The 26,479-nt window shown below is 38.5% G+C and overlaps 1 protein-coding gene across 2 annotated transcripts in view; it reads right to left on the reverse strand.

The window, feature by feature from the left end:
- ed (echinoid) overlaps positions 1-26,479 on the reverse strand; it is a 45,144-nt gene that overhangs the window by 9,758 nt on the left and 8,907 nt on the right. For both annotated transcript variants that reach the window (XM_008199135.3, XM_064355205.1), the window contains exons 2-4: positions 14,951-15,125; positions 10,701-10,975; positions 5,607-5,789 (exon numbers count right to left, since the gene is read on the reverse strand). In XM_008199135.3, the coding sequence (XP_008197357.1) occupies positions 5,607-5,789; positions 10,701-10,975; positions 14,951-15,125 (633 nt within the window). The remainder of the gene's footprint in view (positions 1-5,606; positions 5,790-10,700; positions 10,976-14,950; positions 15,126-26,479) is intronic.

Consider the following 26,479-nt stretch of genomic DNA (forward strand, 5'->3'; position numbering starts at 1 on the left):
ATCAACTGGAAGCAGCCATTTTCGAATTAAATAATGTTAAAAAGTGTTTTTCGTCACAACGGCTGTCGTAGGTTTGGATCTTGTTATTTTAAGAAGGGAGAAAAAAGAATGCGACGTTTTTCGATTTGAACGCCTACGAGACGATGTATATTTTACAAGTCTGAAGAAATTCCGTTTATTAGGTAGACATACGTTCTGTGTAATATTCGCCCGTTCCCAGCTCAGCAGAAATATTGTTCAATTAATTAATGGGTCCGCGACATCATCATCGCAGCTAAATTACGTGTGAAATCTGCGAGTCAGTTCATAAAGGATTTATTAAGCCATCTATAACTTTTATAGTACATCAGTAAAATACATCCGGTTTCAAGGCATAAATTCACTTATGGCGATATGCGAGATAAATGTGCGAAGTGAAATCTGCAAATGTAAATTTCAGGTCGCCTCCTCTTCAACTATCGATTCGCTTGTTTCACGAAACGTCGACAAAAAAGAAATTCGTAATTGCATTTTGGAGAAAAATTCGACAGAAATGTCAAGTCTCGCGTCGGTATTGTACATGGTTAGTTAAAACTGGCCGCATTGCCAATTAGGGCCCGATTTAATGACGATTTATGCTCTCGATTTTGCCGGCCTTATCGAAAAGCTGCGAAATTGGCTTATAATTAGGTTAAAACGCGGCTCTATATGTGAAAACTTATTTCCCAGCAGATGAGATTCCTTGGTAAGTGATTGGAAAGTCTGTTTAATTTGCGGCACTGGAATGAAAAACAAACAAGTCTAACATGTGTAAATTTCAGGGTTTAATTGCGATCTGCAAGGATATTGCTTTACACTCTAACTGCAATTTTAATTGTAAATTGATGACATTTAAAGCCGGCGCTTTATATCACTTTGTTTATCGACGACTCCATTACACAAGGAGCCCCTTATTAAGGAAATATTTATGTCATTAGTGCTTTACTTCGCTTCGTGATCTAAAGCATTCGATGTTCCCACATTTACCTCTTCCTGCAGATCTAATTTCTAAGGAACGGTTCCTGATAGACTGCCATTATTCTTTGATGATAAAGCAGCCTTGCCACGGAATTACAAACTTTTCGCAACATTTGCAGGAATAAAGAAAATATTACCGCCATTCCAGACATGCTAACATATGTATAAATCAGGATGATTAGTAACAAACACAAACAACAACCTAAAAAATACTGCTTCCTTATTTTGATTTCTGCTGCAACAATTTTTTCTCTCGCGAGTATTTAATGTAAATTACTCTAAATATGACTGAAAACGCCTAATAAATCTATTATAAGAGAGGCGATGTTTTGACCGTGTGGGCGTAATATAGAAATCAATTGCATCAAATATGCACACACACGTCAGGCGCTTTAAAGCAACTCTACGAGAATTTACGTCATTTGAAGATAATAAAAATCCCAATCAATAGCGAAAAAGCCATATGTGGGAACAGTTTGAAAAATCGCCCTTTACACGTCCTGAATTCGTCCTGCCAAACTTTCCACGTTTGCTGAAAAAATAATGAAAATGATTGATACGGGTGTATCGACCATAGGAAAACTTGAAAGGGACACCGGAAACCGGAAATAACAGAATAATTCGTCGGACAAGATTAAAAGTAAAATCCTGTAATGTAAAACTTTTGCCATGTGAGCGGCCGCATCGATAATTCAAAACTTCCTTCGTTCCACAAGATCATATCACAAAGTTAAGATAATAAACCGAGTTGGCGAAAAGAAATGGAAACGTCTGTGAGAAAATTACTGCGTTATTGTTTAGTGGAAACTAACCGAGCGCTTGTTTTTGTCTCGCGTCCGCTTTTCGCACTTTTATGACGAATATTTACCCTCGATTGACACTGAATATAAAGGCGTCGACACGTTTCGCCCCACCTGAAAGCCTCATCAGGCTTAAAAGAGTTTTTAAGGGCAGAGATAAAGAATCGCGCTCGTGGGAGGCGCAGTTGAATGTAAAGTCCGGGACATTTCTATTTGGACATAAAAAATTTGAATTTTCTGACATTTATACGTGTATTCAGCGTCTATGTGAACAAAAAATGTTCTCTCTCTCATTATATGGTCCTTGAGCTTTAATAACAGGGACATTTTTTAAATTGGTAGCATTAGAAAATGACAGTAAACAGCTGACTGATGTAAACAATAACACAATAACAAAGGAAATGTTATAATTTTAATCTATATAACCAGAGGCTGCTTTAAAAGTGTGTACTAACGGGATAATAACATATTTACGCAAGTATTTTTGAAGGTAGAAACATTACTTGTCATATAACAACTACTTAGATTATATGATGAGACGGGAATGGCACAACACAGAATTGCAGTCAGTGATTGTGCTGGAGAAAGCTGCTGTGACGTACTGACAGTACTGACTATCGCTGGTTGTACGATTTGTGATATATTTTATGTGAAAAACTGGAAAACAAAGTGCATAACTGCATAACCTCACTTATCGCAGTTTTGCACATTTTGATGATGGGAATTGCAGTTCAAGTAATTATGAGTTATAGATGGAGCCCACTGTTTACTTCAAAGTAAGTCCACGACATTTACAGATACTTTCTTTATGTTTGTTGTCTTTTCTGGTGTAGAGGGTTAACTTTTCTATTTTCATATAAAATTCAAACCAAACGAAATCGAAAAGCTTAATATTGTCATGTTTTTTATTGATTATTAAAAAATTTATTTAAAAAATCACAGATATTGTTTATAATTTGCAGCTGAAGCCTTTTGGGTCCACTTTTTTCGTTGTTAGCCACTCTTGTTTCAAGCAGAATGGGTGTAAAGTTAAAAATAATCCCATAAAATGGTTAATATAACTCCTTTGCACTGGCATGGGTTATTTGAACTTACGTTTGACAAATACGTCACAAAGTCTCAGCTATCGTCGAAAAACATAATAAGGGCTTTATAATAAGAAGCGCTTTCTGATTTCACTGTGGACGTGTGGAAGAATAGTGTGAAATATTGCGAAAAACCAACTTTTATTCTTGTTTACATTTTTGTACGTCTCTATCTGAGAGTAGTCGTCTTGTATAAAAATATAGCCTACTAATAAAGGAAATTAAAGTGTTTTTATTTCTGGGTTGCCCCCAATTCCACTTTGCCCTTGCCTGATAATCAAGACACTGATAATGAAATTGGTGTAAGTGCATCGAATACAAACGTGTTGAATAGATGAATAAAAGAGAGACAACTGCTTTTTTCAAAAAGGCCATTTCAAATTTATTCAAAAAGCACACCTCCATTGAAAAGGGTCCATTCACGATGAAGTTTGGCTTCCTGCATGACATAGGTCTCGGGCACCAATCTCACTGTAAATGGTCTAAATTGGTCTTGCATCTCTAAGACATGGACTCACTGAGAGCGACTTCTGCAGTAGGCTTGAGACCTGCCTGCCTGTCTCGCAACAATCTCTGCATTATGATTCCAAATCATTCTATAAAACGCTGTCAATTACAAGCCATGATATGAGGCATGAGGCCGTCTCAGTGTATGTCTTGTGGTGTACATTGAAACTGTTTCTTAAAGAACCCATTCACAATGAGATCTGCTTCGCTACATGCGGCGCGACAGGACTCAAAGACTAATCCCCAAAGGCACAAAAAAACTGACACAGTTTCATCATTTTAAGCCATTGACAGCGTTTTCGAATGTTGGTGCAAAGACTTGTCGCGAGGCAGGTTTCAGCCTTCCGCCAACGTCAGTCTCAGTGAAACCCTCTCAAAGTGATCTCAGCGAAAACCATTCACAATGAGATTGATCTATGAGGCCTATGTCGTGCCGCATGCAGCGAGATATGTCTCATTGTTAATGAAAATAGGGCTTTTTTTGTTGTTTAAAGTCGTTTTTTAAAACTTTTGTGGCAAATTTTACTGATGTGGCAGAGAGGGGGCATGCAATTGGAACATGACGATGACTACCCTAAAAGGCACTTCGAGGCTTTTATGGCCTTTTTAATGCAAATTTCAACTTTAAACCTGACAGTCATACCAAGGTCAAACATAACCTCAACAGTAATCCAGTAACGGTACTTCAAAGCATTTGAAAGTTTCTCCATTTGTTTTTAAGTGTTCTACTTGGTACATTTTGCTGTACTTTACTACAATAAAGAAATATTTAAATTTTTATTATTGTTTACATTTGTCATCTGTCAAACACATCAAACAACCAAGTTCCCTAAATTTGAGCTCTTATCTAGTTTTTGTGCTCTATATAGTCTCGCGTCAACGTATGCGCTATGACGTATCTCATATAGAAATGTCCCGGACTATACAACCTTTGACCAGGTTCTAAAAACGAAACGGTAAACCACCGACATTGTGTTACTCTAATAAGATGACTTGTAGCTTTTCTCTGCGCGTCGTTTTGCATTAGCAAGCATAAAATTACGATCTTCTCGCAAGAAATTAACCATATTCGAGATTAATTCTAGAGGTTTGTCTCAAGCAAAACTTGTTTTAAACTTGGTTGATTTCAAGTTATGAGGGCAAATGACTTGATAAAACCGTTATAACGTCAGTTACTACGCTCGTATCACCTCGAACAAACAAGTCAAGGCACGGAAATAAATTTGCGAAAAAAGAAACCACGGAGTGGAGACATTAAGATTATTTCGACGAATAAATTAATTCGGCAGGATGGCAGCTTTAACTGTTTTGAGGTGTTCCTGTTTATCGAAATGAAAAACTTCCGTTTCTAAATTAAATACTCGACTTAACGACTCAAATTATCACCTCCGATAGAGGCGACGAAATTATGCTGTCATTTTTCAAACACCTTATTATCATTGCGACTAAAACCCACAACATTCCTTGCTCCTAGACTTGTAGATAGTACAAGTACAAGCAACAAAATGTACAAAAACTAGGCTTTTTCTTGCTTGCTTGAAGAAATGCCTGGAATGTTTGCAATATTTTTAATTTATTACCGAGACAATTTTCCATTTGTCGATCGATCGAGTTAAGAGAAAGTCGTTTCTAATGAGAAAAAGTTTTTGGATCGGCCGTTCCAACAAGTGATTGTTTTGTAGGTTTCAGGTGGACAATGGTGGCAATTCGGCCAGTACACCAGCTGACACGTGATCTGAATTGTGGGTAAAATTACGTATTTCAACCTATTCATCTCATAATGCAGTATGAAACGGTTGTAAATTGTATGTAACTTTCGTGGAAATTTGGCACCTGTGAGAGTTACGAGAACGGCTGCTCCGATGTTCCTTGATGTAAACGAATCGCTCCTGTGACATCTGTAATGTATCCCAAATATCTGTCTCCCCCAAATATCGCTAAAATTCCTCAGTTAATTGCATTTGCTTATAACGTAATGAACTGATGCGTAATTTAAGTTTCTCTCCGCACCGCAAATCGACTATCGCGCGCAAAGTTTACACTCGATTCGTTTTTATTACAAGATGAAAGCCCCCATCTGGAAGCTCCCCATAACCGGATGCATATGTTTATGCAGTCGTCCCTAACGCCTTTTCGCGTCAAAACCGAGAGTTATTTGTTTACGCTCCCGAAATATCCCTAATTTAAACAAAATCGGGATAACACAATTAATACTCACAGTTGACGCTGAGAGACACGGTCGAGACCAGTTTCCTCTTCTCCGGCAAGGCCCTGTTCCAGACCTCGCACCGGAACACGGCCTCGTCGTCCTCCTTGGAAGGGACGATGGAGAGGGTGGCGGTCGTGGGCTGGTCGCGCGACCCCCCGTTCTTGAGGGCGGCTTCCAGCGGGTACGTGGAGCCTGCAACAAAAATCAGCTATAATTCAAATTCCCCGGATTTGCTATCACACGACAGCGTTCCAAACAGTTACTCCAGATGGAGATGTTACGACGGCTTTGTCTGGGCTGGCATGGCGCTGATATCGCGCTCCACTTCCACACTTTGTTATGCACTGCCTTTCAAAACAAACCAACAAAAGAAAACAATTTTTAATGGAATTACAACCCGCAACCCCATAATTTCCCTTATCTGCTGGCTGGACGACTGGAATTGGCAACCGGCAAGAGACACTCTGACATGGAAAAATCCCTTCGAAAGGAAACCATTACATTAAAAATTTAATCTCACAGTCAAGACGGGATCAAAGAATATTCAAAGACCATTAGTCGAAAAAACCAAACACAATTATCTCTCCATTTTGTTTAAATATGGAAGAGACTATGGGTTCATGAAAGGAATACTAGGGGCAAGGTATAATTAATCCGAGAGCTTTATTAATCGCCTACTTATCAACTAACAAAACGATGAATAAACAATTAAAATTGTATTGATTAACTTTCGATAGGAAAAAACCTTACCAACAATGGACCCGTTTTAATACTAACGATGGTTTCGTTCAGTCTGCTCACTGTGCTAAATTTAGATCGTTATTGAAGTAGCTATATTTCGACTAGCAAATTTTAATTAAATGGAAATACGCCACTGCTAGGTGAAAAGATTTTTTTATCTCAATCAGCCAGACAAATGATTGAATCATACTTTCTGATGAATAGGCGGCCAACACAACATTTGTGAAAGCCTTAGTGGTAAATTAAAATTCTAGACTAACAAAAGCACAAAGTAAATAACAAGGTTTCTTTTTTAAATATTATTAATCCGGTTTTTCTTATCATAACAATCGAAAATATGTATTTGAACAGGCTGTGTAAAATAATTAGCCAATTAGCTTTGTTTGCGGCGGGGACAAATCTGATTTTAATTGGCCTATTAATTTTGATCCGACGCACAAAAATTAACAAATTATTGTTAAACCGTTTAAAAAGCATTTTCAGCTGATCACCATTCTGCGGTGTTATGACTTCATCAATTTTTTGGTTCAGTGAGCTTGCGGAAAATGTGGGCAGAGAATAAATAGCTGCGTTTATAACCAAAGGATTAAAAATCGCCGCGTTTGCAATTAAATGAATTTTTATTACGATGTATTCTGCAGTGTAAGTGTTATTGAAAGGCTTAACCTTTAATACAACACCTCTCATTTTTATAAATATGCATTAAAATCACTTACTGTTAATTAACGAAATTTCATTAAATTGTTCCGTTAGCCGTTTCCTCTTTCTCAAGACTTTAAGGATACCATTTTCCGTGTATTCCGGGTATTTGAAGTTTTAATAAGGTAATGACATAATGCGATACAGTTTATAGGCACGAAATGTAAATTGCGTTAGTGGAAGTTATCAATTTGTTGAAAAATCGTGCCGAACGAAAGTTTTCTTTGTGAAAGGTTGGTTTAAATCAGTCCAGGCCGAAACAAGCGGCAATATCTAATAATTATTGTCGGGATTATGATTGGTGTCGCTCGGTGCGATAACCACGACGTATGATTATTGGAGGTCTCGGAAGGGCAAGGGCGTAGGATTTCCGTAACAGACATTTATTTGAGGACGGATCCTGCACGTTTAATTAGAGCCGTTGTGGGAGAACGATGTCGTCGTTAACTCTTGATCATTTAGACTGGACAAAAAATTAATAATTAGAACTTTGAAACTCGAACAAAAGGGAGAAAAAGCGGCAATTTGGAGTCTGAAAGGAATACAAATTGGCGCAGAACGCATCGGAAAAATTACAGTAGGTATGTAAATTAGATTCAACTATTGCGGTAGTATCACGGAAAGCAGTTAAATTTTTCCAGTACGTGAAAAATTGCAGAATTAGTCGCTAAAATTTTAATGTTCATGAAAATATAAATGCAAAAATACCAATCTATATGGAAATGAAGCCTCAATATTTGCGCTCATAATGAATATCTCCGTTTTAAAACTATAGAATCGGACTCGTTGTGCAATGCTAGATTCACATGCAAGCACAAAGAGCAGACTTCTTGCACGGCTGTCTTAACAATGCGTAAACTCAGGTTCTCACACAACTGACGGGAAGTCGGTTATTTCAGGAGATATCGGTAGGAAGTGAGTAATAGAGGAGTAATTATTCAGTCGGAGCAGTCGAATTGATCACAAATATAGCGTTTCTGAGTGGGAGAATTTGACAGGTCGGGCGACATTTAATGAGACACCAATGCAGTTAATTGCAAAAAACTAGACTTTGGAATTTCTCACTGGAAACGAGGCTTAATGACGCAGAAAGAGCCCTTTTGCTTGATCAGTGCAGGTAATGAACTCGCTCCCGACTCTGAATGTTACATGTAGCGAAAAGAAATCGCTGATTTCGTCAAGTCTATCATTAATTTTTCATCAAGTCCCTCTTTTTGTATATTTAAATCAATCAATCGAACTCGCGTGCGTGTTTTTCTCCGCAAACAACCCAAATAACCAGATACAAAATGTATCGGCATCGATTGAGCAAAGAAAATTTCCGTCAAAATAGCTCCCTAATCTGATATGTATATCCAACGTTCCGGTACACGTCTGATTAAGACGGAAAAGCCAGCGAAAGGTTCACACGCCAACAATAACGTCTGGAAATGACATTATAATACCCTCCATATTTGAGGTTTATTAAAGTTGAATTAAGATTTTCTACGACGTGTAAAGATACTGTCTTTTAAATGGGAAAAATAAATAATGGGCAAAAACAAAACTTAAAGAGGTTTGCGTAATGAAAGGTTAATTGAGTTTCGCGCATGAACCAAGAATTTGCAAAAAGCTAGAAACTGACGCGAAAATTTAATTTGTCCGATTTATAAAAGTTAGAAACAGTTAAATTAAAAACTTTTTTTAATTAGGGATTATCCAAGTTGATTAAAATTCCTTTTTTTCCCAATTTGGAACTTTAGTTATCATTAGTTTATTTTTAATTTAACTCCAAATTACAAGTAATTCGCACAAGGGCCTAATGGGACAACCGGGATAATTGAACTGTTGATTAATTTTTAAACGCTTTCGTTTCGCCGATTTACAAAATTCTACCGATTCAAAAATGATACGATCGACCCGACACAATCATTTCCCTCAATTATTCAAAGCGACAAACACTAATTACCAGGTTGAGATGTAAAAATTGTACACAATTCGATCCAAAGAAAAACTCTTATTACAATAGAACACGATATCGAAGTTTAAACGAACTTTGAAGGCTGCCATAAATTCAAACAACTACTTTCCCTACTACTGCAGGGCCCTAAAAGCACTTTCAACTTGGACTGTCATCTATTACCATCTATAAATCGGGTAACGCGTGAAGAGTGACTTTAAAACATTAACACGCATCAAACTTTGAGAGATCTTCCACCCACTCGAAAATTAATTCATAAAAACGTCAAGTCGCGACTTTATGTGAGAATAAAACCAAATTGAAACCGGGGGCGCAGTTTACATCGCTATATTCCCAAAGTTTGCAGTAAAAATTCGAACTACGATCAGATTTTGGCCCGGTTTTCGTCCACATTTCCTTGAGCGAGGCATTATCATTACTGTAATTGTTGTAAAATAAAGGATGACGTACCGGATGTGGGAATCAGTGGCGCTGTAACCCGGTCGAGATTAGTCGATATTACTTCCTTCATTTATTTTTCACTCGTTCCTTCACTAAACTGTTCTAGTGATGCACAAATAGGACATGTATGTGCAGCCGCGATAAATCCTTGCCAGGTTTCATACAAATGACGCGAATTCTTTATTGCCGATGCTCCAGAATCTGAATGTGTCACACGAGACAAATTCTGGAATTCAGCGAGTTGCACAGCTTTAGGCGTCCTCCAGAAAATTAAAGTTCGATGATTGTGTACGTTTTTCAGCTGAAAGCGATTTCCAATTACCTCGTCTTTGTTCCACATGATACAATGACACGATGTGGCAAACCTTGTCGTGAGTATCATATTCATCGTCTCGCATCTGCGATACTTCAAAGCTAAATTTTGGTTTACAATGTTTGAAATAGTCTATTAAATCTGTACGATCCGCTGCACCGTATGTTAATAGAAATACCATTTAATCCTAAATTAACTGTTTAGTGTCTGTAAAGGACTGAAGCTCGCTCAATTGCCTCATTGCGAAATTGACGATAGGAATCTCTTCCATCAAATGCACCCATTTGGTGACCTACCTTTGAGCTAAATTCAAATCCCGCGCAATACCAACACTTGAATTCAAACAGCAGCAAGTTCTAATGTTACTACCAGAGTGTTCCTTTGTGAATTTAAGACGGTTGTAAGTTTAAGAATAAATTTATAAGTTAAATTGTCTCTGAGGAAACCTTTGAATTTAAGCTCGGTGTATTATTTGGTACAAAGACAGTAGTTTACAACAAATGATATCCCAACGCTCTCGCAAACTAAAGATGATCACATTCCCCTTTCTTCCTCGTTTTTTAATCCAGTCGTCTGAATCCGATTTTGAAAAAAAATTGGACTGGAATAAAAAATCCCTTCATCCAATTACCCGACACTCAATCTGCTTGAATATGCCAAAGTAATCAGTTCAAAAAATACGCCAATTCGGGGTTTTAATTTAACTATGGTGGAGTGTTCACAGCAATTCATTTTCTGTTCTTTGTTTTTTAATAAAGAAAAAATTGTTAGAAGCTTTAAAACTAAACACGAACGAACCATTAATTTAATTAAAAAATAATTTATCGGAATAAAATAACTCAATAAAATAACTACTCTGTGATTAATGTGTGTGCACATGAAAGGTTTTAAATAATTTAAAGCCGTTCATTCCCAAGTGTGTTTGTAAAAATGATGAAAACGTGCTCACCTTCCCTGTACCATCTGACTTGGGGGTCGGGCGAGCCCCCCACACTGCTGCAGGTCAGCTCCTGGCGCTTTCCTTCAGTGACGGTAACGTGGGATCCGGGGGCAATGGCTGGTTCTTGAGGGGCCGTTAACACAGTAAGGGTGTATCTCTGTACATGCAAATTCGCCCCGGAACCGCCGGCTTTAACTTTGCATTCGAATTTACCGTTGTCCCTGTCGTAACTGGCGTTGGAAATTAGGAGATCGTAGATGCCCTTCTCTGGATGAAAATTCAATCTGAAACGGAAAATAGCCGCTTAAATGAGTGGGGCAGAAGGGTCCGAATTAATGAATTATAACGCACAAACACGGTATTTCAGGATGACCCCGTGCTCTTGTGGCGATACGATCGTGCCAAAGCGCGTTTTTAACACCATTGAATTAATTTATCGTAATTTCAGGCGCTATCGCAACACCGATTTCATAAATAACCGGAATTAAAAAGGATGCATTTGGATTCTCATAATGGGATCGATAAGGATTACGCCGAATGGCTTCGCTGCACATTTTATTACTCCAAGACCGCATTTTGTTTATGTTTTTCGTTTCTTTATCTGGGAGAGGAAGCGGCGACGGTTCTAAATCTCCATTTAGAGAAAACCGTGAAATATCGATAAAAGGATTTTAAAACTTTACGCATTGCACAAATTCGATTAAATCGCAAAGTGAAGCCTTATCTAGCGCGAATTAAGGACAAGCGAATTAATTACTCCGTCCAAGTGAATAAAAATGGCGGCCACTCAATAAATACACGTTTTTGGGAGGGAATTCAGGTAGAGTCTTTGTTAATACATTGCTCCCCTTATCTGGAATCTCCTTTTATGTCTCACATTTTAAAAGTGCTTTGGAATCTGATTCTTTAGTATCTCGTTTTCTTACAGTTGATTCAGAATTACTTTGAGCTTCCACCAACTGAATAAAAATAAAATAAAAAATCTAGTAAATTTAATCAAGCAAACACTTCCACTTTACATTCGTTTTACCGACGTGATTTGAGAAAAATACGCAACCTCCTTTCGCATAATAACAAAAACACTGAATGTTATTATACTTTCATTTCGTGAACAATTTAAATGAAAGCCTGCAACATACGCTCTAATTTATTGTGTTCCTGATTCGACAAATAAATTGTGGCTTTTGTGCGCCCATTCTTTGGCGAACGCAAAAAACCAAATTAATTGTTATCTGCATCAACGATATAAGGCATTCGATACACAAATATATTTCGTCAAAAGGGAACAAAAGGCCCTGAATTATTAACTCGAACAAGACGGGAACGCTGCCTTTAAACTGGGAAAAAGTACGTATTATACGCAATTTTGCGTCAACGTGCCGAATTTGCAGCCAGTGTTTAAGTAAACTTCTTGACTCGTTCGGGTTTTATCGACTGGGGTGAAAAAGTTTCGCCGTAACCTCCCCGTTGACTTCAAGTGACCTATCTTCGACCTCGATTAGGCAAATAGTCCATATATTTAGGGTTTCGTGCGAATAGCTCCATCCGTTGTAGCCAAATCGATGGACAAGTCTCGCCCAAATTTTCAGACACAACTCACTGTGTGGTTTTGCTGCAGCCGGAAAAGCAGTACATAGAAAAATCGGCACCTGAAGTGAAGAAATCCGCGTCGATGGCACTGAATCGGGTCCGCATCGCATTAATTTCGCGCTTTTACACGCCGTTAAGCTCTTGCCTAGTGTAAAAGCTTACAACGGCGTGAAATTTTATAAATTTCCATTCATGCAGTCCGGGCTGATTTATCATCGCCGCTGGATTGTGCAGGTAGAGGTGCCGTTTACCCGTGATTGGAGACATTAGACGCAAACGAAATTTATCTGGAAATTCCCGTCTTGCTTATTTAATTTGAAGAGTTCGGAGCCGACGCTGATGTTTCTTTCTTTCGTGTTTCCGGTGTCGGTTGCATTGTATGAAACTCACGTTTCTCACCATTCATCAGGCACAATACCAGACGTGAGATGTGTTGAGCACAAAACGTACACCCTCAGTTTGCGTTATTTTTAATAAAAATCACCATAAAAGGTGTATTGTGCGCGTTAAACATGAGCCTGTCGATTTAAGCCCTGAATACCCCCTGTGACTGAAAACTGAAAACGAATGCTTCGAGACGTTGGCATTCTTCGAGTGCTCTGCCTCTCGAAACCATTGTTAAATCTGGACTCTTGTCTCATTCCCACTTTGCGAAATTTATATTAAGCGGGCGATCGTTACTCTCACAAAAATTTAAATATTATGCTGACATTTAAATATTAAAAGCGTGTTGTTAATTATAATCCCGGAGATAATTTGTCATATTTAAACTTAAAACACTGGGGCAATTACCAGCTTAATAATTCCCATGGAAAATGTTGGAACGTTACGTGTAAATGTGCACTGGCGAGCCTTACGCCTTACATGATATAATGCCTTTTGCATGTTTTGTACCAGCAAAATATGATGCCACAATTCGAGTAAACTTCCGATAAACACCAACAGCTAAAAGCTAATCCAGATTAATGCCACACTACGAATTCAAGCTGAATGCATAATTTTTTATCGCGCGGAATATCTTTCCAAACATGACTGACTAAAATTTACCATTTACCACCCTTTTTGCAATTGTAAATGGCAAATGTCGCAGAATAGGTCATTTATAAATATACCAGTCAACGGACATTTACTGACACGATCGACGAAATAAAAAACAGATGTCCAAAATATTTCGTTTAAAACTTTAGCGTTTAATTAACTTCTCCGTGTTATATTAGCAGAGTGAGAGAAACGGTAGGCATCTAGGGAATTTTCGCTCCACATCAGAAACTGTTTGCCTATAGAAAATGTAAACACGGTACATGTGGAGTAATGCGGATTGTAAATTTTTCAACGATGCGTGAACTAAATTCCTAATTTCCCTAATATTTTCAAGGAGGATAAAAATAAAAAAAACGCTTCCGGCATGCATTTATCTAGAGCAACTGCACTCAATTACTTGCATCTGACATTTCCATTTTTAAAAGTATCATAAGCATGCACGTATAGGTCAAGGCATTTTTAGTAATAATAATTCAGTTTGGTTTGCCTGTCCAGATATTTGCACAAAGTTAAATGAATTGTTTTCGTTCTGCCTCGATAAACGTTTACTCAAAACCAATATTTAAGTTATGGTTAACTCTGACGTTTAATCATTTTAAAACAAATCACCAATAACTTTGAACAGATGTGTGTAATGTATACAGCCAGCTTCAAGACAATTAAAACGACTCGAGGCTAGCCAAAGTTAAAGTCAATGTCATTAAAGCAAAATATTTACGCGGAGCAGAAATACCACGTTTTCGACTACATTATCGCTGTATTACTTAAATAAACCTCCAAAAAAGAAACTTCGGGATTATTCCTCAAACTTTTACTTTCTGGAGCGGAAAAGATGTTCTCTTTTGAATAATATGGTCGTAAGAAAAACAAATGGGCATAGGTCTTCATTAATTCGCTTCTTGGTTGTGTAATGCGTTTTTCAGGTGCCTATTTACACTCCTTTTATCAGTTTCGGGACCGTTAGATTATTCATGTATGCAATATTTACAAACATAATTACATTACCAGGCAAATTAATTAAATACGGTCACGTCTTCCTCCAATTATGTGTAACAATACCCTAGGAAGAAAATTTGACCCAAATTGATTAAGTTTGAACCCAGATTTGGTTCTATAATAATTTGTAAAAGCCAAGTAATCCTTATTATTGTCTTGTAGGTAATACCTGCAACACTTAATTACTTCATAAGGTAGACAAAGACCTCGACGAAGGCCAACAAAAGATGTTCTCTCTAGATATAACTACTGAAAGTTTAATAAATTTAAATTACTTTTATTGAATGCATAAGCAGCTTTGAAAACTGTCTGCATTAGTTTCAGGCTGCTCGTATTTCCAACGCAACTGACATGAAATCGGGGATTTGAGAAAACATTTCATGTAGATGTTTACTTTAATTGCACTTTTCCAGTTTCAGAAATAAACAAAAGCCCCGGATTTACGCGAACAATAATAAAGTTCCGAGATATTTTTTAGCATGTCAGTGTTACACAACTAATTGTGTCTCGAAGGGTAAGTAGATAAGAATTTCGAAAAAGATAAAGCCCGTGTTATTTACCGGAGAGGAGATAAAGGGCGAAAGCGACCTTAAGTGAGCGGCTAAAAAAGTAAAAATAATAATAAATCTTACTTGTAGTTGTTATCCAGAGGAACGTTTCCTATGGCCACATTATCGTGCGTCTGCTTGTTGTTTTTCGCCCAATAATACGTCAGGGTCTCCCTGGAATTGTGGGGTGAAAATCGGCATTCCAGCGTGACGTCTTGGCCTTCCCTGGTGTCCCTAATTTCGTCCGTCAAGGTTATTTCTGAAAAATTGAAACAACGATTGATGGGATGTGTTAAAGTGAAAAAAGTGAAAAGCGGGTTTTGCGCGTCGAAGCCAAGAAATGCCACGATTGGCTCGGTTTTTTATTTGGGCGAAAAGGCATTAATCAGGACGTCTTGTTAACAAAGTGAAAAATCCGTCCTATACGTTATCACAAACAAATGAATTTAATTTAAAATGTCGTCGGCGATTTTTCACGGCTGAAGCCCCTGGAACAAAAACCGAAAGCACGCGTTGATTTTGCGGTCGAGTGGCTTATTTCGAAGAGGACCTTAATCAGCAACACGTGACGATTGAAAAACAAATCAATCTTATATCGAGCAATGGCAACACGAATTTCACGCTCCACCGGAGCTGAATGCATTGGATTTTCTTCGTGTATAAATATGAATGAGCCATTTGCAATCATGAGGCTTCTGAAAAACCAACAAAAGTACACAGGAAGTGAAAAACTAGCACGAACTGAATCACGGATTTTCTCCAAGTTCGATGGCACTTAATTTTCGCCAAGTGCTTCTCTCTAAACTTTACAACTCGATAACAACTTCGTCTTGTCCCAATAAAAACTCCTCAACTTAATAATAAATTATTTCGCAAAACTTTGCAGGCACAAAGTATTCAAATAGTCATATTCAATATTCACGATCATCCTTCCAGTATTTATAACGAAACTAAGACGAGTCGCTCGATTCTCCTGAAAATTTCAACTCCCAAGTGCGCCGCAGAACCATTTTTCTCGCCAAAAAATTAAATTTATATATGACAGAAAAATTTGCATTTCGCGGAAAAACAGCCGCTTTACTTAAAGATGACGCCGCGTCTATTGCACCATTTTTCCCGATCCCACAAAAAATCATTCGTGACGCACTTCCAGCGCATATGCTAAGACGGAAATTTTTATCAACATCTGTTTAGATATTTATCTTGTGTCGACGCAACGCTCCTATACTATCGCTCCCAAAAACCATATTTTATACCCTCCGTGCCGCAACAATATTCCTCAGTAAATATAATGTAATCTTCAAACAGCTTGGTATCTAATTCACGTACTCTCCGCGGTATAGATTCCAAAAACGAAAGAAAACTCCCCACAGACCGGAATTAAATTTCATGCCTAACTCAAATTAATCAAAACTGCCAGCAACGAACACAATAAGCTCAAGAAGCGCCAAGAAAAATGCATAAGTGACTTTTTTTACCTCCAACCCATTTCGTATTTATTCTACTTTATCGAAGTAGCGTGCTCCTCGGCACTGTTTAACGAGATATATCTAACCGCCCCGACGCTCTTTTCCTGAATTTTGCACCACTAATACTCGATCACTGATCACAAAATACCAAACGATAAGATCGCGTAATTTGGAAACAGCTCCCAACGATTCACACAGTACAAGCGTTTTTCTTTATCGCCTGTACACACCCACATTAATCATTTCGTAGGGGGTGAATTTACTGCATTCTAGAATAAAATACACGAATTACGCCACCCCCAGGGCAATGTTTACCTCCAGATATTAGCATATTAAAAAGAGCCGAAACAAATCCCTGTATCTTCGTAAATTGGGTCGGTCATGATACGTTTTTAATTTACCATTTGCGTGGTTGTATACCCCGGATACTAAATAATTCACATAAGGGTTTGTTTTAAGCACTCGCCTTGTGAGGCTAGCATTAGCCTCCATTAACTAAAATCACGAAATTATGAAGCGAGACGGCGCTCGTGATTTGTTTCCCAATTCGCAAAAATCCCCATCCATTATATAATTGCGCGAGCAATTTGCGAATCGAGTTAACAAGTTTAAGGGAAAAAATCCTCCGACGCGCAACAAAGATGGCAACCTGTTGAATTTCAAGAACCCCTATCAAACGTGACAAGTTGCTGAATAAATTTATAATCTGGTGGAGGCATTAGTATTCTTCGGCATGTTGGTAACAATTATGTATTCTTTTCATCCCTTGTGCGTGTCTACGTCTTGAAATTCCAAACTTATTCCATGCTTTGCCGTACGTGGAGGTGATATTAAATGCGCGGAAGCGCTCATGCGGGCCAAGAAATTTGATGCCAAAAATTGAATTGCGGGCAAATCAACAGCCTCTAATCCACTGTTTCGGGCCAACTTTCAGTCACTTTTGGCAATGTTTCTCGTCTTAATTTAAACCGAGCGCAAAAATATCAATATTGACTGTCTTATTCCAATTCATTAAATGTAATTGCGTGCGGTGGAGCCAAACCGATGCCTAGTAATTAAATTCAAATCCATACAAAGCAAATTTGTGCCTTCTAATGACAGAGATTATAAAACCCATCAGTATCATTCTGTTTGGTCGAAACCCTGTGGTGAAATGTTAATTTTGTGACTAAATGGACTACATTCAGAGTTACAGTTTCAATTAATGTGGGTTATATTTAGGGCAGATTTTTGTGAAACAGGATTAAGATATTAGTAGTTTAAAGGGAACTAATTACGTACACGGCAATAGCTTTTCATGTATATTGCATAAGCAGACGTCGGGATGAATTTCAATGGTTTTAAAGTTATGAGAAATGAACTTAATTAAGTGCAGGTCACGAAGCGAGTACCTTCAACATATCAATTTAATTTGATTCCAGTCGCTTTTAGCACGATAATCGCGTACGGATCGATAGCGAAATGAAATCTTTTACGCCGTGTAAATGCACAGAACAGCCGAATAAACACAACAACGTTTTGCTGTGTCAACACAAAGACAATGCATAATACACCTTGACATTTGTGTGCTTTCTGCTAAACACCTAAATGTCGCCGTTCGCAGCCTTTGATCTAGCGATGGCTACGGCATGGCTCCTTAACGAGCTGCCTCCACAAATGGAAAACCTTAATCCGAAACCGATCATCTATAATAGCGTGGAGTCTTTGGTCGTTAACTGGGAGGGCCGCCTCATCTCTATTCTCCAACCGTCAAAGCGGAGACTCCAACGCTCGGTGAGCACACAAGCCTGACGCGCGACTCGAAAAGCGCCAACCAACCGGTTTTCAGGCAACGTTGCCGCTTCAGACGAGGTCAACCATACACCTGCTGTCGTTTTTACCACCAACGGGCCAACCATTTCGACAAAACAAGGCGAGACTTTCCATTTGGCCGCCTCTGGTTGACATGCAACCGAGAGGAGCTCTTCGGCAATGACATGTTTTACGTAAGGGCGATCAACTGGCAAACGGCAACCTGGCACTGGTGCAGGGTCAAGATAGGTGTAGCGACTCCAGGTCAACAACACTGGATCTAAGAGCTCCCGAGAGACTTGCGTTTTTCGTTCCTAGCCTATGCTCAATTTTACACGGCCATTGTTCCTGCACTGCCCAGGATAAAGCCGCAAATACGCGGTGGACTGGGCAGATGCTTCATTAAGTCTATTACCGACCGTTGGAATAGATAAGACGGATCGGAAGACTGAATTATCTCAGTGACATCCTTGCAAAATCAATATGGCGTCAAGTGATAAAAGTTGCAAACACCTTTTTTAATTCGCTCTTGTGCACACAATCTCGACTCAATTTAAAGTTGGGTGCGACGCACGCCACATTTTCCATCATTTCAAAACTGTAATTAGTTTTACAGTTGTATTATGTTGAGCTTTTTTAATTTGGCTGTCGAGATAGCGACATTAGGATATGAGTGGCAGGAAAAACGAACACAATTTCTCAAACGACGGGACCTTTTGCATCCTGCAGCGAATTCAGTTCAGATTTGTGATCCAAACACCTGAAGTAATTACCTGAGCGCTTTGTGGTCGCTCGCGTGATTTCATGTTTCTATGCCGAGATGGCAATTAGAGTTTTTTTCGCCCTTTTTAAATCGCTGTGAGGTATTCGGCGTTTTTCTATCAAGACTGTTTGCTTTACTCATTTCATGGATTAGATAGGGGCATTCTCCTGCCAGGTTTCAGAGAAAAAGCACAAAATCGGGATTACAGATTAGGTCTTCATCATGGGAAAGTTTGCACATTAATGTTAAATTATTCCAAAAATACACGTTTTCACGGTTTGTTTGTTGTTGCTCTCGCATTATAAACGATCGCTCGAATTTATTCAGGTGGCAGGAAACGCTACTCACTGCCAGACTTAATAATTTTTCTCGTGTTTGTTAGCAACCAAAGCTCCAAAATGACGAAAAAGTTCAAGACAAGATTCCGTAATATCTGGTCGAGCTCCACGGTTTGTTTTCATTTTATTACAATATCGAGTTGGATCTGCAAAAATCACATTCTTTAAAGCCACACATCAATTGAAACTTTAGATCTTCCCTTGAGATATTACTGACGGCTTCGGGCGATTCCAACTCATCATATTACCGAAATACAATATCAGGACATATTTTTATTTGTTAAAATTGTCATTGGGCTAAAATTGCCAAGTCAGAGCCGATTGTTTCTTTAATATCGCATGGGAAATGATTTATTACGTCACACAAGAAAAATTCTTGGCAGAGTTACAAGTTTCTTGCATCTATTGCTGTCGTGTCTTCGAAGATTTATTTAGCGACCGGTTGCCATATTCTGTCATTCAGGCCATAAATGAGTGACGTCACGGCTATCAAACCTCCAATAAGCAATTTTTCATCGATTTTTTAAACAAGCCAGACGCTGGCTTTCATTCCATTCAACTGTCCCATAATATTTCGCATGTATCATAAAAATTTCTTTCGACATGTATGGAATTCTGATGGAAATTTGAAATTTGCATTTCTTTGTTTGCCTAGGGAAAAAAGCAAGCACGACGTGGTCGCCATTTGGAAATTTCCCTCTATTATAACCACATCTAAAGCTCTGGCAAAAAGGAGTGTCGATAACGTACTCGGCTTGTTCACCATCAAGCGTTTTATTGTGCATTTAATCGTCCATTAAGTCTCCATTAACCAAATATCACTTTTATTTTAATGGAAACTATCCGACTTTCATTTTACTGCCGGTTTGATTGATTTACGAAAAAATTCTTCAAACACGCCCATCAGATTTGCTCGAATGTTTTGGTTTTAACCTTTGCTTGAAATAAATCCACTCACAAGTATCCAGGAGAAAACCCTACGGTCTCCAGGGGATAAGACGTCCAGTTACAAACAGGATCTTAGAAATTCCTAATAAACTTTCCTGGAGAACGGATTTACTAGGATAAAGTATCGTGCAACTTCAACTTCTGCCAAATCAAAAATTAATCCCCGAATCATGTCCTAATTAACAACTCCCAGAAGTAGAAAACACCGAAGAAAAATAAATTGCAAAGCTCTCGCAAATTTATGCTTATCCGAAGCTTAGTTAAGTAAAACACTCCGAATCGTTGTAAAAATCCGCTTTTAAATTTTATTAAAGAAGAAATTTATGCGCCATTTGTACAAGCTGCACCTAAAAAACGACAATTTTCGGTGCAGATTGTGAGCCGGAAAATCAAAAATGAATAAACCACCGCGCTCGCAACGTTTAAGCCTGCTATTTAAAAGTGTATTATCGGAAATTATCACAATAATTTCAAAGACGAGTAGGTACCGGAAAAATACGGATCAAGCTACGCGCATTATTATCAATAACCTTTATAGCTTTATACGTTAACGATAAAAGCTTATTTTATTTTTACGATGGCGGTTTTTTATCGTGGAAATAAGTCAATTAGCTTGCAATAAAATTTGCTAGTGAAGCTCTCAGCGCCGTTTATCTCTCGAGAGCTTTTACTCGATCATAAATCGAAGAAACATGATCAATCAATTATTGTCAAAACTATTTTTAAAAGGTTATTAATCACTCGGCTTTTGCAGCTTAAAATTGCCACAGCAAAAAAACTGATACGTCTCTGTCAAATTTCATAAATACTAGAAAAATCGCTCTGTAATTACGGTTGGAGTTTTTCATGTAATTATATTGGTAAACAATCAGATTTGCTACGGCTGATTTGGCTTGTGCAACAAACAAAAAGCAACCTACAATTTCCTCCAAGAGGAAATAATCAATCAGAAAACAAACGAGACAAAGAATTATAAATTATAGCAACAAAGAACATTCACAAAATTGTCTTTAACCATAAATTTCGTTCCATTTCGATTGGGTTGGCTCGGGACTGGATTATCCAGTCTGGAATTTTTTCCCGTGTCGTGACTTTGGCCAGTTAGCCAATATTTAAGTATGAATTTTTGATGAACATTGTTCCATAATCCTCCCCTCATGTTCGTAGTATGACATGTACACGGTTTTACGAGCAGAAAAATCGAGATTGTTTGGATTAGCGTATGAGCTGTTTATTAAAAATTAATTTTGAACTAATTACAAACCAAATAGTGGTGAAATGTGGTAATTATGCCGTTAATCTCCCGATTAATTATTCATAGGGCTGGCAATAAGTTATGTGAAGTGTGCACGCAAATTGGGCGCTATAAAGCACAGGACACGAGTAAACCTATTTTCGGAGATGATTTACTAATTGATAATTACAACCCGTCCAGAATTCGCTACCTTTTAAGAGGTGGCAACGTCAGGGTGTGTAATAATTAAAGAAAAAACCTCCATCAGAAAGTTAGTCTCGCGCTATAAATTATAACCAGTCCTATTACTGGGATAGTTTTTTCTTCGACTTTCAAGTCAACCAGAAGCATACAAGAAACTACTCCTGAGGTGTGTAATTACTAAGGTAGGTCAAAGGAAATTAATATCGAGCTGAAGGCTGATTCGCCTGCCGTCTATATTAACTTCTAGACTGGTTCTTGGGTGTGGTACTCCGGAGAATGTTAACAAAATCAAACTGATACAGTTGGTACATGGCCGACTCTCTCTTGGAACAAAATCATTGAGATTAATAGCGTAAAACGTGTATAATTTGCTTTGTTGAGCAAACATTTACATCTAGCAACCCGCTCCGTGCTTACCCTTTGATTTAATGAAACAAGTAGAAAGTTAAACCAAATACTAATTTAGTTAAAACCGTTGCCAACAATCAGATTTGCGCAAAAACGCTAATTTCAAAATTGCTCCGCAATAACTTGGAAGTTATTTGTCAAACGTTCCGCCCCCAAGGAAACACATCAATACGTTCAAGTCGACAGCAATTATCTCAATATAAGAATCTCAAACTCAACAAATGAAATTATTCCTACTTTCGAAACTGCAAACGTAATAACGCTGATTTATCGGAGCATAATTGAATCTGTGGCGTTATCACACACATCCGAAGCGAGCGAATCAACCAATTCACTCGCTTAAAAAATACTTATCGCCCGACCAAGATGGATGAGGCTTTGTTCTTCATTACAACGGACTACTCGTGCTGAGACGGGGGCCGAAGCGGCGGGAAGTCACCTCCTGGAGCTTCCCAACAAGAATTTGAGAAATTGGAATCACAGATCTCCCGTGTTAATCCCGAAATTCGTTACTCGAGAAACCGCACAACTCTCCAATCATTTACTTCTTAATTAGAAAACTTCGGAAATAAATAACCAGCACAAAAAGTTATGATCGGCTGGAATTCCATTACCTGGAACAGGTACAAAAATACGGCCACAAAATAACACCTCTGCGTCTTCCCGGGATTTAAATGGGCCACGTCTTGTGTAAGTAAAAACGAATCGCATACGTAAAGGTCTCATGAGAATGGGGCGGATTCCGGTCACCTTTTTTAATGTTCTGTGATCTTTCGAGGGTCCGAACATAACCCGGAGAATTCAGCCGGGCACCATCACGATTTTTTAACCTTAGCCCCGGGTTAATTAACCCTTAACGAAATGGAAAACTGTCAGTAGGGTAATTTATGGCGTCAGAATCAGATTTAACCATCGCATGATTTATGTTTGGTAGTTTTTAATTTCACCTCTGGACTCACGGACCGTGTCATTTGTATTACTTACTGGCTAATTGCCGGCCCAATAACCGTCGATAGAGCTAGACGGGCCCAGTTAGAAAATGCCAAGTGAGTTTATTGTTGCATGAAATGTCGTCGAAATCGAAAGGATGTAAAAATGTGAAGGTAAATTAAAGTGGGGCTTTGAAAAAGTGTTTTTGTGATCGGAAGTTGTCGCGGTAATGACGTCTCCGCAGGCACAACATTGTTTGCTACAGTGAAAAGACCGATTCCATTATTGTCTCGCTTTTTCATTTCTGCAGGAAAACAATAAAATCAAATGAGTCCCAAGAACTCTGTATCGCGCCTCGAACCAAAAATGTGGCTTAATGACCCGACAATTTAGCAGTTTCAATACGCAAAGTTAATCTCGCAATCTGTAGCCACAATGCGAGAAAGTTTGAAAAAGGACATTACAGTTCACATGAGTCTCAAACAATAGACAGGCAAAATTGAAAGCATCGAGATAAAAGGCCGCAACCACCTTCTGTTCACTAACTCTAACGTTGCTTCCATTTAAACTAAAAACCGTTATTCCAGTAATAAACTCGGGGTATTACTGCAGATCGGGATTTAGAAATTGCTGACTTTCACGTTGATTCTTTCTCCGCTGGGCCGGCCTCTCGTGTGTGGTGATTGTCGGAGATATTTTATAGTCGCATTCGCTACTTACTTAAAGAAACAACACCGTTAGACCGTTACGGAAAAATTGCGCTTCCGTCTAGTGCAAACTCAAGCCTTTTAACACCGCGAAATATGCCCTCCAGACTCGCTAAATGTCCACATTGAAAAAACGCATTAAACCCAAACACGTATTTAATTACCTTCATTTAAGTTTTCGCCCCGAAAATAGAACAAAATCGTGACTGATGTGCATAACGACGATCACACACTTTTTAGTTGCACCCCCTTATAACTTACAATCCGAGTCATAATTACCCATACTTATCCCACTTCCAAGTTTATTGTTTTCTTTAACAACGCCACTGCTCGTAGTTACACTTAATTATAATAAATGATGGGAATAACCCGGCAAAAACAAAGTTTTAGATGAAAAAGAGACAAGGAAATTATTTATCACCGACGTTTCCTGTACGTTCAATTAATATTTTCTTGTCATGAATTAGGTCGGTTTAATTAAGGGATGGATCAATTTTTGAGATTGAACAGGAAACAGTGACAAAACCGCAAGCAACGCAAGATGCTTAGTCATTTGAGATCTTTGAATCACACTAGTGGGCGATTCCGCGAATCTTCTGCAAAACCGCACGATCTTATAATCGTGAATAAATTATCGCGAGTGAAAAATGTTCTCATGTTCCGCAATAATCTGTACATTCTTGCTGTATCCCATATGATAAATTTCAAGACAGTACACCTTACGATAAATCAGGCGACGCTCATAAAATTTAACAACTGTAGCAAAATTTCCCTCCTTTATTTTAAAATATAGTTCAATCGAATGCAACGCTAACGACACGATTATACGAGTCGAATTTTCTATTCTAGTGTCGCAATCGTGTAACGACTTCATAAACTAATGATAGTAACGTAATCTGAAATCTTTTCACTGCAATTAATTGCTTTGAGCAAAGCTCCGGTTCGAGCGAATTCTCCTCGCAGTTACCTCTGACAAAAAACCACTCTTTTATTTAATCTTAATCAATTTAATTCGCAATTGGAGATCTCATTTCCACCTTTGTAATAATCCCGCCTCGGCGAAGATATTAAAGCCAAGTTTGATGTCACATAAAAAATGTGTGAAGCTGCTAAGGAGGCAGGATATTGTATCTCGTTGAAATCCCTCCTGAAGTTCTTGTTATTAATCGACACGCAAAATAACCTATTTGGAAATTTTCGCCGACTATGAAAGAAGACGTGAGTCGGTGGCAGGCGATTTTTCTACTTTAATACCCCGTTTTTCTCCCGAACGGAGCTAATGAGTCGTGTGAACATCCCCTAAGACTCACCCTCGGAAAAAACATATGATAAAAGTGCAATCCGCGGGCCTTCTTTGTGATGATGGAATAGTTATATGTAGCGGATAAAATGAGCTTTCTGTTTCCCCTGGGACTCGGCGTTCTAATGGTAATGTGTTAAAGAGTCCGGTACAATAGTGTGGGAAGTGACGTGCATGCGGGGGAGCTTTGTTACAAACCGGAACTTATCAAGTGTCTAAACAGTGCCCAAAGAGACGTGGATGGACGAAATAATGGAGTTTACGTGTAAGAAACTAAATCGAATGCATAAATTACTCCCGATTGCGGTTATGCAGCTTCGACAACAGCACTGTTTCTTTGTCCCTAATCGATGTCATGTTTGGGCTCTCGCCAAGGTTATAAATCATCTTTTGAATCCGATTCAACTTTGAGAAGTGCTCGACTCCGATCTTGATCGACTTGCCAAAACTCCAGCAATGTTGCACTTCATTACGCCCTAGACTGCGAATTTCATCATCTCAAATCTAACTATTCCTATCAGACTTGGGACAATGGCTGGAAGTTTCGACTTTCGGGGCCAAATTTCACTCTTTGATCGCGGTGTTTGCGTCAATTGTGCGATGAGTCAGTGTTGAGTTTGAAGAAAGCAGTGACTTCCTCTGTTTTGTGATCTCGAAATAAATTAGCTCGCTGCAGTGGCGGAGAAAAGTCGCTACAAACTCGAAAATTCGCGAATTATTCCTAATTGGATATGAGCTGCAGCGCTTTGATGCTTGAATTTCCCCCGTAAGTGGTCTAATGATGACATGCAATGCCGTCTTGGCTTGTGCAAGCAATAAAATTGGCAATTCACATTAATTAGATTTAGCATTTGGAAAGTGCTTAAAACGTCGGCATCTAACGACGTAATCTGGTTTTTTCTCGCGACGAGCATGTCTGTCAGTGACGTACCAATTTGCATACTTTAAAAACTTAAATTGTTTCGGAAACTTGCAGTAGTTACGTTGAACTACAGTAAACAAGAGGATTTGTCGCAATCAAGCGCGGGACGTCGGGGAGAATAAAGTTTTTTCTTTTACGGGAAGAAATTTCGCCGGGGGCTGCCAAGATAGGGGCCGTCAAAATTAGATTTTAAATCGAAATATACCGATAAGGATGTTTGTGATTTCCATTCCGAATGGGTTTTCAAATTTACTACTCGAATTTCTACATAATCGGCTGCACACAATCGGGAAAAATCTGGACGAGACTCCTCCATCGACTCACCTACCTTTATTAAATCCACACGCTGCGACAAATTACACCCGAATAAAACCATTGCCGATTCAAAAATAAAAGATGCCTATCTCTGTCCCAAACGAACCCTAACGACGTTTTCATGACCGAATTTGCATTTATAATGCAATCTAACGTCGAATTTATACAAGGAAATCGTTTCTAGTAATGCCTATAATGTGCTTTCAACTAGAACTGGTTAAATTCTATTAAAAATCCTATGCGCTCACGTGCTTGCATAACAGACATAATGCACTTCTATGACT

The sequence above is a fragment of the Tribolium castaneum genome, chromosome 2 (assembly GCF_031307605.1).
Source record: "Tribolium castaneum strain GA2 chromosome 2, icTriCast1.1, whole genome shotgun sequence".
In the NCBI taxonomy this organism is placed as follows: Eukaryota; Metazoa; Arthropoda; class Insecta; order Coleoptera; family Tenebrionidae; genus Tribolium; species Tribolium castaneum.